The sequence below is a fragment of the Paramisgurnus dabryanus genome, chromosome 16, assembly GCF_030506205.2.
Source record: "Paramisgurnus dabryanus chromosome 16, PD_genome_1.1, whole genome shotgun sequence".
NCBI lineage: Eukaryota > Metazoa > Chordata > Actinopteri > Cypriniformes > Cobitidae > Paramisgurnus > Paramisgurnus dabryanus.
Genome location: NC_133352.1, coordinates 29392825 through 29406831, shown reverse-complemented (window position 1 = coordinate 29406831; position 14007 = coordinate 29392825). Strand labels below are relative to the sequence as shown.

Here is a 14007-nt window from a genome sequence, read left to right as displayed (position 1 = left end):
AGAACCCGACTTTATAACATAACTTAATAATAAAAAATACAAAAGTCATGGACATACAGACAGTATCATCAGTATGGCTTTTCTTAATTAACATTTACATGTAAGATTTACATTTACGCACACAGATTTTGGTTTCACACATTTGGATTGATGAAGTCACACAAAGTTTTCTGGTAAGCACAACCACAAACACATTTTTGTTCCATTAGCTGCAGGCCAATATATTATTGACCCGTGATTAAAAGTGAAAGGGATGGAATTTAAAGGGCACCAGAAACAACACTGTGCTCAGTTGTGCAGTAGGGACAGTAAAGGGGTTTTTAAACAGTTGCTCATGAAAACACAGTTTTCCAGTGACTCAACACTCTTCTGTGTGTGCAACAGGAAAACACTACAGAGCTTATAGATCTAAATATAGAAGACCTTTATTAACCACAAAACTACAACATCAAAAGAGAAACACTAAGATACTCTGCCAAATGATATGTCATTCAAACCCAATTTCTCCTATTTCATTCGTTTAATTATTATAAACTTATCCACACATACGTGTATATATATACATAAATACACGTATGTGTGGATAAGTATACATATATACATATAAAATACTTTTATTTACATAGTGTTCTTAGTGCGTTAAAATTGCATGCAAATCAAAGAGATTATATTTGATCTAATAAAAACGATGTTTCAAATATGCCGATAATGGAGATAAATCAACCACTTTCTGAAATGGAAAGGGTAAAGACCCAACCGTAGATGCAAAACCCACAACACTGTGGAAAGGTTTACTAACCTCAGGAAGACCAGCAGTTAGTCTGTCTGGACGTGGGATGACTATTTAATATATATTTTTTCAATTCATTTCGATTTACATTTTTCTGATTACTCTTTCAACAATTATGCAATGCATATCAGCTTTATGATTAACACGTGTTAGGACAACCAGCAGAGATGGAAAGAAATTTAAAAATTATAAAAACATGGTTGTGGCGTTGTCACAAATCTTTTTGTCATGAAAACTTAAAGAATCCATTCATGGATTTATGATTTCGGTTATCGACTGAGTGGAAACAAACATTTGTGTTTTTCTAGTGTCTTATGGTGAGCAAAACAGCATCCAACCTCAAACCCACACACTAATATTGATGCCTGGAAACACCTCCCTAAAAGCATGACGTGTTTGATATTATTTTCCCGTCTTTTGTTTTCAGTGGTTTCATTTTTTTATTCTTATTTGTTTGCATGTGCATTTACTGTATATCCCTACGATGGTTTTTGTGTGACCAGGCCCGATCAGGTATTCATGACCTATGACATACAGGGCAGGTTCTGTGTAGGAGTGATTTTTGGTTGAAGACGGTAAATGTAGACATCTAAATTGGTCGGGTGTCAGATAATATCTATAAGGTACATTTATATACATTATGTAGGAGTAACCTATGTTCCCCTTTTCAGCAGTAATCTGAATCTGCTAATCTGCTAATAGCTTGCAGACATTTAAGTGTTAATAAGCCTCTTTTGCAGAGATGAGTTCCTGAAATGTGAGCCAGTTTTGATGCATCATTTCAAGCTTTTCCGGAAGAAGTAAACACATGAGAAGAATTAGTCAAGATGTTGGACATGGGCCCAAACTGATGATTAACTTTTATGATTTATCACTGTGATATCTGAACATCAGCTATAATAAATTATAAATTATTGTTTTTAAATCTGTATTTGAAGAATTAATAGTTGTCATCAACATAATTAGTGACAGAACAGAAGTTGACATTTTGCTACAAAGATGTATTGTATTGGTCATTTACTGGTAAAGATTGAGCTTATTGTTTAAAGTTTGGCATTTGTAAAATCCAGTAGAATTTTTGTTTTGACGTGTCATTTGTGTGAATTGTTGAGCGCCTCCTTCTGATAGAGACTGGTAATTATGAAGTGATATTTAATGTTATCTTATATTATGTTAAATGTCATAAACATAATGTTTATCATGCTTTTCACTTGGTTTCAGTTTCATTTTGATGACCTTCCTGTGACTTCAAAAGCTAATGGGCACTAATCCCAGTTGGGTTATTCAAAATACAGAAGAGAAAAGGTTATTCAAAATACCAATCCTGTCTGCGATTCAGCATCAGTTCCTACAGTGCAAACAATACGAGGATGCTATGATTCACATCCCATGGCAAAATCTGTGGATGTCTGCTGTGATTCCGCTGTGCTCATTTTACGACATTTTATGCACATATATTTAATATAGCCAGGAAGGCAGGAAGGGAATGCTTTTATGAAAATATAATTATTGTGTGGGATCAGAGACGACCTTTCGGATGAACCCATATATTCTTAGCTCACTCTGAGATGCAAACCTATAAGAGGTTCTCAAAGTGGGGTCCGCTTTGCTCATTCAGGAAGTCTGTGAAACAATTTGTTATAAATTATAATCGTGTTGTATTATGAAAAGAGGATATTTACATTGAAGAACCATATCAGTCTTGCTACTGTAAAATTTTATGAAAGCTTTTAAGATAATTTAAAAAGTATAACTTTTGAGTTCAAATTTAATTTGAACAAAACCCTTTTAAAAACAAGTTAAATTTTGCACCAAGGGGTCCCTGGTCATAAAAAGTGAGAACCACTGCTTGGTGCTTTTAAATATAATCACTTTTGATGTAAATATCCATCAATTTTACAAATTATTTTGGGTCCCTTATAATGCAAAGTGTATGCTTTATTTAACGTATAAGATTTAACATTTATGGAATTGCTTCATTGTTGTAGATATTTTAATGCTATAATTACTGTGCATTTGTTGTACTATTGGTTTTAGGTTTGTTACTTAAGAAGTAATTAAACATTGACATTTCGTTTAATTTTTATAATCTTTAAAGGTCCTCAAAGGTGCTGTAGAATGTAAAACTGTATTTTTCTAGGCATAGATGAATAATAAGAGATTTGTACATGGTAATGACATTTTGTAAACTTGAAACACGATTGTTTCCTCCTCTTGTAAACCTCGTGCATGCAAAAGACATAACATAACACCAACTGCGACATTACAGTCGAGATGTATCCCCCCCAACAATAAATTACACATTAAGTTAATTGCAATGGTGTTACAATGCTAAAAACAAAGTTGTGACTGCTGAGTTAATACAATATATGCTAGCGTTTAGGCTGAAGTTCTACTACTAACGCTACAGTTATGTTTTGCAGGTTTATACTGAAAAAAACACAAACTTTCCACTCAGAAACGTCCATTAACAATCTCCAAACAATTGATTATTCCTTAAAATCTGTTTCTTCATCTGATACTGGAACAAACATAAGACCTGTTTACACACACACAGAGCTACTGAACTGAACTGCTTTGAGAAATAGCCAGTCAGAGCAGAACTCAACATTATTATTCATTACCCTTTTAAAGGATTAGTCAATTTTCTTAAAAAATTAATCCAGATAATTTACTCACAACCATTTCTTGTCAAAAATGACAATCGTTTCGCTATATTAAGACCCTTATGCCTCATTTGAGATCGTTTAGAGTCCTTTGCAACTCCATTGAAAAAACTGTTAAGTGTCAAGTTAAATGTTAAGTGTTGGGGCCCATTAAAGTCCATTAAAATGAGAAAAATCCTGGAATGTTTTCCTCAAAAAATATAATTTCTTCTCGACTGAACGAAGAAAGACATCAACATTTTGGATGACATGGTGGTGAGTAAATTTTCTGGATTTTTTTTTAAGAAAATGGACTAATCCTTTAAATAAGGTAATAATAGATCATTTCATTCTGAGGGCAAATCCTAGTTTTGCACTTAATAAAGCCACATACCTTCTATGTAGGTATCAGATAACAATTTAACGTATTATTTCAATGCATTCTTTGGCACCTTTAATCTTTTATACAATGATAAAAATACAATGATAAGGACATCATCTTTGATAACAAGAAAGGATCTAGACTAACTTACTCATTAAAATGAATTCAGGCAAATTAAGCTACAATACGCACCACGGCATGCTACTTTTTTATACTGAGAGCAACATGATATAAATAATCAAAATAACATTTATATCACAAGTAAAGAGACTGCTGTTGAAGTGAAATAAATAACGCCAAATTTACCATTTCCAGCTAAATCGACCAAACAGTTCAACTTTTACATCATAATCATAAGTTGTGAATCGGGATAAGGAAAGTTAACGAGACAGTTTTGAACACTTTATGTACTTGCTTGGTAACTGATTTTTTCCAAATTAAGAAAACCACAGAATTATTGCAACATTAGCGTATGAGTCTGGTGTTATTTACCTGTGTTTTATTCTTCCACATTGACATAAGCTTAAGATGGGGACTTTTATTCTGCACAATCGATGAGTTATCCGGAAGCGGGGACTTTTATTCTGTCCTGTTCGGTTCCGTTCATATGGCTGACGATGGCGAGCGGAGCTGGGCCCGTTGCTGCTCTCTGGACCGAAATCAACCGCTGTGGACAGAATGGGGACTTTAGCAGAGCTTTAAAAGCTGTCAATAAAAGTAAAGAAAAACAATTTAATTATTTGTGTCGTCAGATATCCTTAACGTAGCTTAAAACAATGCTGTAGTAATGGTTTTCTCCTGTAACGTGTCTAACCTGCAGTGAAGTAGATTCACAAATGCCAGGTTTTTGAAAAAGAAGCAAAAAACCAAATGCGATTTGATTTCTTTAATTTAACACATTGACTCGTAAAAAACTCTTTATTTAAGTCATGTTGATGTTTTAGGTGGGTTGTGGAGTTTAGGATTAGTGATTACGTGTCATAGACGACTGGATTGAATCTAACCAGAATGTTTGACATCTTAAGTGTTACGTTTGTGTTTAAACTCTCTTTAAAAGTTAAAACTTTCTACTTGTTTAGTACAATGTTAACACAGACATGTTCTTTGCAAACAGCAAGTTTATTGCATATCAAATGTTAAAAAAAAATTTCAATGAAAAATATTTCTATTGTTTTTATTTTTGCAGTTTTGCATGAAAATAAAGATGACGTAACGGCTCTGCGATGTAAAATTGTCTGTCTGATCCAGAATGGAGGTTTTAAAGAAGCTCTAAATGTTATAAACACTCACACGAAATCTCTGAGCAGGTAAAACAGACACCCAGGTTGCATTGCAATACTGGTTTCATTGAAAAGTACATACATACAATTGTGTACATGCTGTATATTGTGTCATACCATTTATTGCATTATAGTATTTCAATTATAATCTTTCAGTCTAAATACAGTTGAGCAGAAGTTTTATTTGTGTATGATGTCTGTGATTGTGTTTCTGAATCTGTAGTGATGTGATCGGGTTTGAGAAGGCCTACTGTGAATACCGTCTGAACAGGGTGGAGAGCGCATTAAAAACGATCGAGGCAATCCCAGAACAAACAGATAAACTGAAGGAACTCTATGGTCAAGTGGTAAGAGATAATTAAATGATGTCTGTTGTAAGCCACATTTCTAGTGATAACACTGCAAATCAGTTTTTGGACTGGTCCTAAAGGCTTCAGTCCTGCTTTATCCAGAATTCAAAGCATTTGAAGAGCTAATATAATGTGTTTGTGTGTAGCTCTACAGACTAGAGCGCTATGATGAGTGTCGTGCTGTCTATAAAGATCTGATCAGAAACTCTCAGGATGAATATGAGGAGGAGAGGAAGACGAATCTGTCTGCTGTGTTGGCAGCCCAGAGCACCTGGGAGAACACGGCACCGGTAAGAGACCCATAACGGCTTGCATTTCTCAATGCTGAATGCTGCTCTAATGAATTTACACAACAGCTGCATTATGTCATGTCATTGATGCCTTTTTAAATGCATAAAGTATATAAATAATGAAAATGACAAAAACAAAGTTTAAAGCTGATGCCTCTTTGTTTACACAAAAGCAAAGCAGCATCAGATTTGTATTTATACTGAGGTGGCTAAGAACAACCATATCAGATGTTATAAGCTAAAACAACAGACACTCCTTACATACAGCAACTAGAATAACAACTAAAATTGTTATAGTTGATTATAAGCCTTCTCTGTTTCAGTTTTGTGGTCGTGTGGTGCTGGGATGCACTTGATGCTCACACAATTTCTCATTGTACTGTTAATGACAAGCCAAAAACTTTTTTAGTATACGGAGCGTAAGCGCGCGGTCAAATGCACAGCCGTGCAAAGCAAGGCGCCGTTTCAAGAAAACCTAGGGTATGGCGTAATTTACCACTTTTAGCATAGCTTAGCATAATTCTTTGAATTAGACCATTAGCATCACGCTCAAAAATGACCAATGAGTTTCAATGTTTTTCCTAAGTAAAACTTGACTCTTCTGTAGTTAGTTCTGTAGTCCCCTTGGAACTTTCAATAGCAGGGGACTTTTTCGGGCATTGCGTAATATCATTGCGCCTGCTGCAGCCGTGTTACGCCAGCAAAGTCCTTGATTATTACGCCAGAATGAGAGTATAGTTCCTAACCATCTGCCTAGAAAATCGCAACTTTTAATTTTCCATCGGTATTAGTACACTATGTAATTAGAAAACAGTCAAGTTTTAAGTGGGAAAAATATTGGAACTATTTGGTCATTTTTGAGCGTGATGCTAATGGTCTAATCAGATTCAATGGATTATGCTAAACTATGCTAAAAATGGTACCGCCAGACTCTGAGATTGTCTGAATGGATTCCAAAATGGTAAAAATCAAGTGTTTAAAGGAATAGTCCATTTTCTTAATAGAAAAATCCAGATAATTTACTCACCACCATGCCATCCAAAATGTTGATGTCTTTCTTTGTTCAGTCGAGAAGAAATTATGTTTTTTGAGGAAAACATTGCAGGATTTTTCTCATTTTAATGGACTTTAATGGACACCAACAATTAACACTTAACACACAACAGTTTTTTTCAACGGAGTTTCAAAGGATTCTAAACGATCCCAAACGAGGCATAAGGGTCTTATCTAGCAAAACGATTGTCATTTTTGACAATAAAAATAACAAATATACACTTTTAAAGCACAACTTTTCCTCTAGATCCGGTCCAGCGCGACCTAACGTAAATGCGTAGTGACGTAGGGGGGTCACGTGTTACATATATAAAACGCACATTTGCGGACCATTTTAAACAATAAACTGACACAAAGACGTTAATTAGTATCAGTTGACATACAACAACGTAGGAACGGTCCTCTTTCTCAACACTTGTAAACACTGGGGCGGAGTTTCGCGTTCGTCCTCTGTGACCTCTTGACGTCATGACGTATTGCGTGGGGTCACGTTGGCGCATCACGACCGGATCTAAACGAGAAGTTGTGCTTTAAAAGTGTTTATTTGTTATTTTTTTTGTCAAAAATGACAATCGTTTCGCTAGATAAGACCCTTATGCCTCGTTTGGGATCGTTTATAGTCCTTTGTAACTCCGTTGAAAAAAACTGTTACGTGTTAAGTGTTAATTGTTGGTGTCTATTAAAGTCCATTAAAATGAGAAAAATCCTGCAATGTTTTCCTCAAAAAACATAATTTCTTCTCGACTGAACAAAGAAAGACATCAACATTTTGGATGACATGGTGGTGAATAAATTATCTGGATTTTTCTTTAAGAAAATGAAATATTCCTTTAACTTTGAGGGAGCTAGAAAATTTGCTTATTTTCAAAAACCGTAGAGTGTCCCTTTAATACCATTTATATTCTACTTCATATATCTAATAATTTTCCTATTTTTGTGCTTCTTTTCTTTGTCTTTCATATAAAGCTGCTTTGAACAATGCAACACTGTAAAAAAAGCTCTATATAAATAAACTTGACATTCTGTTTGTATTCAGGAAGATCTGGGTTTACCTGAGAGCTCCTACGAGCTGTGTTACAATGCTGCCTGCTGTCTGATTGGTCAAGCGCAGCTCAGCCAGGCCCTGACGAAACTACAGAAAGCTGAAGGTAAGAAGTCATGTTCTTAATTCAGAAATATAGTATGTTTTTGATTTAAACCACTTCTCATGTCCTGTAGGAGTGGGCAGATGTTTGCAGTCTTAACCAGATACAGATGTTTTACTGAAAATTACAGCCGTATTAGACTGGGCTCATAAAATCTGTAGGAAGGAAACGTTAATTTTTTTATGATTTGTGCGGTGAACCAATTGATTCGGATATGATCTGTCCCAGTTGCATAATCCTGTGGCTCTGTTTTGCCAGTCTTGCCTACACGCTTTCGCTTTGAGTTTTCGCTGATGCAGGTGATCGAATTTTTAATCGGTTCATGTTCATCTTGTTTTTTCAGAGTTGTGCAGGAAGTCTCTGGCTGAGGACTCGGTGAGTAATTCCTCTTTCATTTATCACCACTTCTTGTAAGATGTTGTCTGTCAACGGCAGCATCTTTGTAGACGGTTTCATCAGGCACATGCACGTCGTCGCTATCACGTAACTTGTGCATAACTTAACTTCCGGCCTCTGTTTGGATTGTGGCTAAACTTAACTCTGGAACAGATACCTTATCGAAAATTACAAATGTTTTGGTTTCCTAAAGACGAGGGGAGACTGCGATCACTGATCACTGCTATGTGAAGGGAGGTTCATGGCAGCCGATCTGTAATTAATATTGTATACCTTATCTAGTTAGTACACATTTTAAAAAGTAACGTTCAGTGTAGTTTTTGATACGCTTTAGCTATGATTTGAACTAAGGTCATCTGCTTGTTGTTTATTTGAGTTTACCGGAAGTTACGCTTGTTCTACAAAAGCCGTTTGTTTATGTTGTTACTGCTGAAACCGTCTATAACGGTTGCACATGCTCGCTGTTTGGTTTGTGATTGAGAAGATATAATGTGTTTATGTAGGATGTGATGGAGGAGGATATTGACGCTGAGCTGGCCGTCATTCACTCTCAGATGGCTTATGTGATGCAGCTTCAGGGCCGAACCGAAGATGCTCTTCAACTTTACAATCAAGTCATCAAACTCAAGTCAGTTTCTGTCAATAACAAATAAACAAATACTCACGTGCTGGCTGTGTAAATATTTTAAACTTTGACTGTTCTGTTTGTATTCAGACCGTCTGATGGGGGTCTGCTGGCTGTTACTGCCAATAACATCATCACCATTAACAAGGTAAATAATGCAGATGAACAGTTTGTGTTTTTAAACGTGCCGTATAAGGTGTTTAAAGGTGTCAAGGGCTTTTTCCACCTTTCCACATAAATGTTAAAGAAATCAAAATCCTTAAAGACTCCGCTCTTTACTTTTATCTTCTTGTTAATGTAGTTTTTTTTAATTGCTTCAAATCTGTGTTTCTGATGTTATTATATTGAAATCTTTCAGGACCAAAACGTCTTCGACTCCAAGAAAAAGGTGAAGCTAACCAACGCTGAGGGAGTAGAGCACAAACTGGCCAAAAAACAGCTGCAGGCCATCGAAATCAACAAAGCCTTGCTGGCTATGTACACTAACCAGGTGACGTACACAACATACACAAATACCATTCTGTCTATAATCGAAAGTATGATCGTGACCTCTCGTGTCGCCCCATCGCAGGCGGAGCAGTGCGGTAAGTTGTTGTCGAACTTGCAGTCGCAGAACCCAGGTCACCCCAGACCGGTTCTCATTAAGGTGGCCCAGCTGTGCCGTGAGAAGCAGCACAACAAAGCCATAGAGCTGCTACAGGTACTGGAAACAGTTTCTCCTGCGTCTCATTTTGATTTGTGCCGTCAGTGAAGGTTTGTAATCATTTTATCTGTCTTGTAGCGGTTTGCGGATCAACATCCTGAAAGTGCGTCTGAAATCAAACTCACTATGGCTCAGCTGTATCTGACACAAGGTACCTGCACTGAATACAATATATACTCTAATAAGCTGCATCCGGGGTTGAAGGCTCTTTAACGCTTCCCCGCCATTGACAAGTTAACTCCTCAATTCAGAGAAAGCGCTTCCCTGCAAATGACGAGTTTTTCTGCCAATCCATATTTCCGCTATCATCCACCAGGTGGTGCTCTTACTCAACTTGTAAAACCCGGAAGTATTTCCTTAGGGAAAACAGTTCAGACTCTGTGTATGTTTTGAGGATCGCTCTGAAACTGATCTCTATCAAAAGTCCTTCTCAAAAATTGAATTATCAAAATTTGTTATTTTTAATGGAAACCCTATCCATATTTGAGAGGTGATTAAAAGAGAACAAATGAAGGAAGGATGAAACTTTTTTGGTTTTTAAAGTAGAGGGTCCGTTCTTTCGTATGATATATTGTATGTTTTATATATTTAAAGAAGAACATTTTTTGAAGGCATTAAACTTTTGTGAAAATAATAAAAAATGTTGGTGCTGGCTGACAAAAAAAACTCTGGCGAGGAAAGTGTTAAAATGCAGCCCTAAAATGCACGCTGCTTTTCTCTAAGGTTAGAACAAATTAATCCTTCACAGCTCGGCTATCCCGAGATTCATTGCGCAATATTTTAAAATAAACATTCAAACGGGTAAATAAAAGTGCATATTAAGGTCTTTATCAATGTTTTAATATCATAAATTATGTTTTGTATTGATATTATTTCCTGTATACTGTTGGGGTAGCTTAATCAACATCAATGCATCCTATTCTCTAATATGACAAAATGGAACTAGAATTTTTATATTTTAAAGTCGAAACGTCTCTGCTAAACGTTCTTCACGTCTTGATTCCTCCATTTGAATTGTGAGGCAGCTATAGTAAAGGAGAGCGAACTTTTGGAGTTTAAAGAGTCATTTATTTCTCTACCCCCACAGGTCATGTGACTAAAGCTTGTGACATCCTGAAGTCAATAGAAGACTTTAAATACAAGCTAGGAATGGTAAGATTTGATTTATTTAAAACATGAAAACATTTGGGATTGTGATTTACAGTATTTTGATGTTTTCTAACAGATTTCTGCTCTGGTCACGTTGTACACGCACGAAGAAGACATGGACAGCGCGATTGACGTCTTCACTCAGGCCATCCAGTATTATCAGACCGAGCAGGTAAAACATAATTTGTCTGAAAACTTGAGAGCTGTGTAACTCTGTCTCTAACTCTGTCTCCTCCATCAGCACGGGTCTGATGCTCACCTTTGTCTGGTGCGAGAGGCTGCCAACTACAAGCTGAAGTACGGCCGTAAGAAGGAGGCGATCAGTGACTTGGAGCAGCTGTGGAAACAGAACAATAAAGACATTCATACGTTGGCTCAGCTCATCTCTGCGTACTCACTGGTGGATCAGGAAAAGGCCAAAGCGTATCCTTAAACACAACTCTGTCTTAAAGCAAATTATCCACAAAACATCCAACTTTGAGTGAGGAATAAGTTTTATATTGGTGTAACTGTAGTAGGAATGTTTTCCTGAGCGTTCAATCTTTCAGGTTGAGTAAGCACCTTCCTTCTCCAGACTCAATGTCTTTTAAAGTGAACGTTGATGAACTGGAGAACTCGCACGGAGCCACGTACGTCAGGAAAAAAGCTGCTAAAGTTGTCGGAGAAACTCCACCGAAAGAGCAGGGGTAAAACATTTGTGTATAAAGACTCCCTGCATCAGAGTTAACATGGGGTTTTTTCAGTTTAAATATGCTATGTTGGATCTCATATTCACATCATTGTTCTCTTATCAACACGCTTGTTTTAGGCCTGAAGATGTTAAAAAGAAGAAGAAAAAGAAGAAAGGTATGTCTGCCATTTGTGTCGATTAATTTTTTTAAGACGTAATGAAAACTATTGGGTGTGTTTTGTAAAATTATTTAATCGTTTTGCTCCTTTAAAGGTAAACTGCCAAAGAACCACGACCCCAAATCGACTCCAGATCCCGAGCGATGGTTGCCAATGCGAGAGCGCTCGTACTATCGCGGCAGGAAGAAGGGCAAGAAGAAGGAGCAGGTGGGCCGTGGTACGCAGGGCGCGACCTCAGGAGCTACTGCCGAGCTGTAAGTTCACCAACGCCTAAAAACTGAGTTGTAGAGTACTAGTTAAAAATAAATGAACCCGAGTGACCTCCCTAGTAGTAAGACTGGGCAATCTATTGAATATTGGGAATTATTGTGCTAAAGATAAGATTACATTTCAGAATATTGTGAGTATCGAATATTTATGAAGATTGAGTGAGTACAAGCGAGTGAGTACAAGCGAGTGAGTACAAGCGAGTGAGTACAAGCGAGTGAGTACAAGCGAGTGAGTACAAGCGAGTGAGTACAAGCGAGTGAGTACAAGCGAGTGAGTACAAGCGAGTGAGTACAAGCGAGTGAGTACAAGCGAGTGAGTACAAGCGAGTGAGTACAAGCGAGTGAGTACAAGCGAGTGAGTACAAGCGAGTGAGTACAAGCGAGTGAGTACAAGCGAGTGAGTACAAGCGAGTGAGTACAAGCGAGTGAGTACAGGCGAGTGAGTACAGGCGAGTGAGTACAGGCGAGTGAGTACAGGCGAGTGAGTACAGGCGAGTGAGTACAGGCGAGTGAGTACAGGCGAGTGAGTACAGGCGAGTGAGTACAGGCGAGTGAGTACAGGCGAGTGAGTACAGGCAGGCAATTTCACTCTCCCCGTTGTCTCAAAAACACCCACAGGCAGAGACATAAATTTGCACCTATGAACATGCATGTTTGTTAAGAAACGTATATCTAATCCTTGTTTACATTTGTTATATTTCAAAATACACACCCACCCACTCTATAACAACTACCTCACTGCAGTGAATTGGTGCATTACCATCGTGGTTAAAATACTGCCACCGTCACAGAAAAAATATGAATTGGGTCAAATGATTCTTTATAATTATCTCTTGATATATCTTCTTTTGCACTAGAACATCCCATTTTAGTTATAAATCTTGTGGCTGGATCCTAATGCAGCATTGCAATTGAGTTTTTATTTGGTTTTCAGTGATGCCAGTAAGACGGCCAGCAGTCCACCCACCTCACCTCGACCCGGCTCAGGAACAGCCAGCACCACGAGTAACGTGGTGCCTCCACGACAACAGAAACCTGCGGCACCCGGAGCTTCTCGTAAAAAAGCACCACCGAAGAAGAAAAAGGGTGGGAAAGGAGGATGGTAGAAAGAGAGACAAATGATTCGATCTGAAATAATTAGCTCGTTTCTTGAAGGATTGTTTGTTTGGTTTTGAAACATTGAAAAGCAGAGTTGTAAGGATAAGGATGCCACGTCCCCTCTAGTGGTCCGGAGGATGAATTGTGCAAACGTTTCGGTTCTAAAATATGGAAGGGGTTTTCAAAGTCTAAGGATGAGTGATAATGCAGGAATAAACAGGAATCATTTAAGGTATCAGATTTTTTGTCTTTTGTTTTAATCATTCAGTCCATTGTGCATTACTGTAACTGTAAGGGCATTTTTTATATCTGCATTACAAGTTTATTTTTATTTTTTCTCCTTAAATTTTATTCCTGCTTGATAAATGTTGGCTCGAGTATAAGACAATGTTATCATTTTACAATAGAGGCTCTGTCAAAGTTGAAATATATTTATTTTTAAACTCCTGAATATAAAAACTCAATCCTAATTTTAATTTTGAACAAAAATCCATCAGAAAACATGAAACCCAGCCTTAATAAAAAGATTCCTGAAACAGATTTAGTCTTCATCGTCTGTGTGTCATTCTAAACAGTCAAAGGATTAAATCATTGCATGAACAACACACAATATTTAATAAAATAAAACATAACAAAATTATTCAGCAAGACACATTTGCTTTTATACAGATAACTTCTGAATACAGTGTGCAGCATAAATAATACAGTAAGCATAAATGTGAAGTAAATTGTGACTGTCTGTAAAATCCAGACTAAAGTCTTCTAATGCAATGATGAGATTTGAAGCATCAGTCATTGATTTCAATATTTGACTTGACCTTACTCGGTCAATATTATAGATATCAGTGATACATTTTCTATACATTATGTAGGGTGATTTTATTTAGAAAATTGTAAATCACAAAAAAAAGACTCTGTCACATACACAGAAAAATTAAGATATATTTCTATGGTCCCTTTCAGTTTTTCTAGATTTATTATTT

At 36.8% G+C, this 14007-nt stretch overlaps 1 protein-coding gene across 1 annotated transcript; it reads left to right on the top strand.

The window, feature by feature from the left end:
• Positions 1-4389: 4389 nt before the first annotated feature.
• Positions 4390-13564, top strand: srp72 (signal recognition particle 72). Its single transcript, XM_065274659.2, has 18 exons — positions 4390-4534; positions 5004-5124; positions 5321-5444; positions 5594-5737; positions 7827-7938; positions 8279-8310; positions 8835-8959; positions 9047-9104; positions 9315-9446; positions 9528-9656; positions 9738-9810; positions 10747-10811; positions 10885-10980; positions 11050-11231; positions 11357-11494; positions 11617-11654; positions 11752-11911; positions 12861-13564. Exons 1-18 carry the CDS (start codon positions 4435-4437, stop codon positions 13030-13032), a joined length of 2001 nt encoding a protein of 666 aa, XP_065130731.1. The 5' UTR covers positions 4390-4434; the 3' UTR covers positions 13033-13564.
• Positions 13565-14007: the final 443 nt, after the last annotated feature.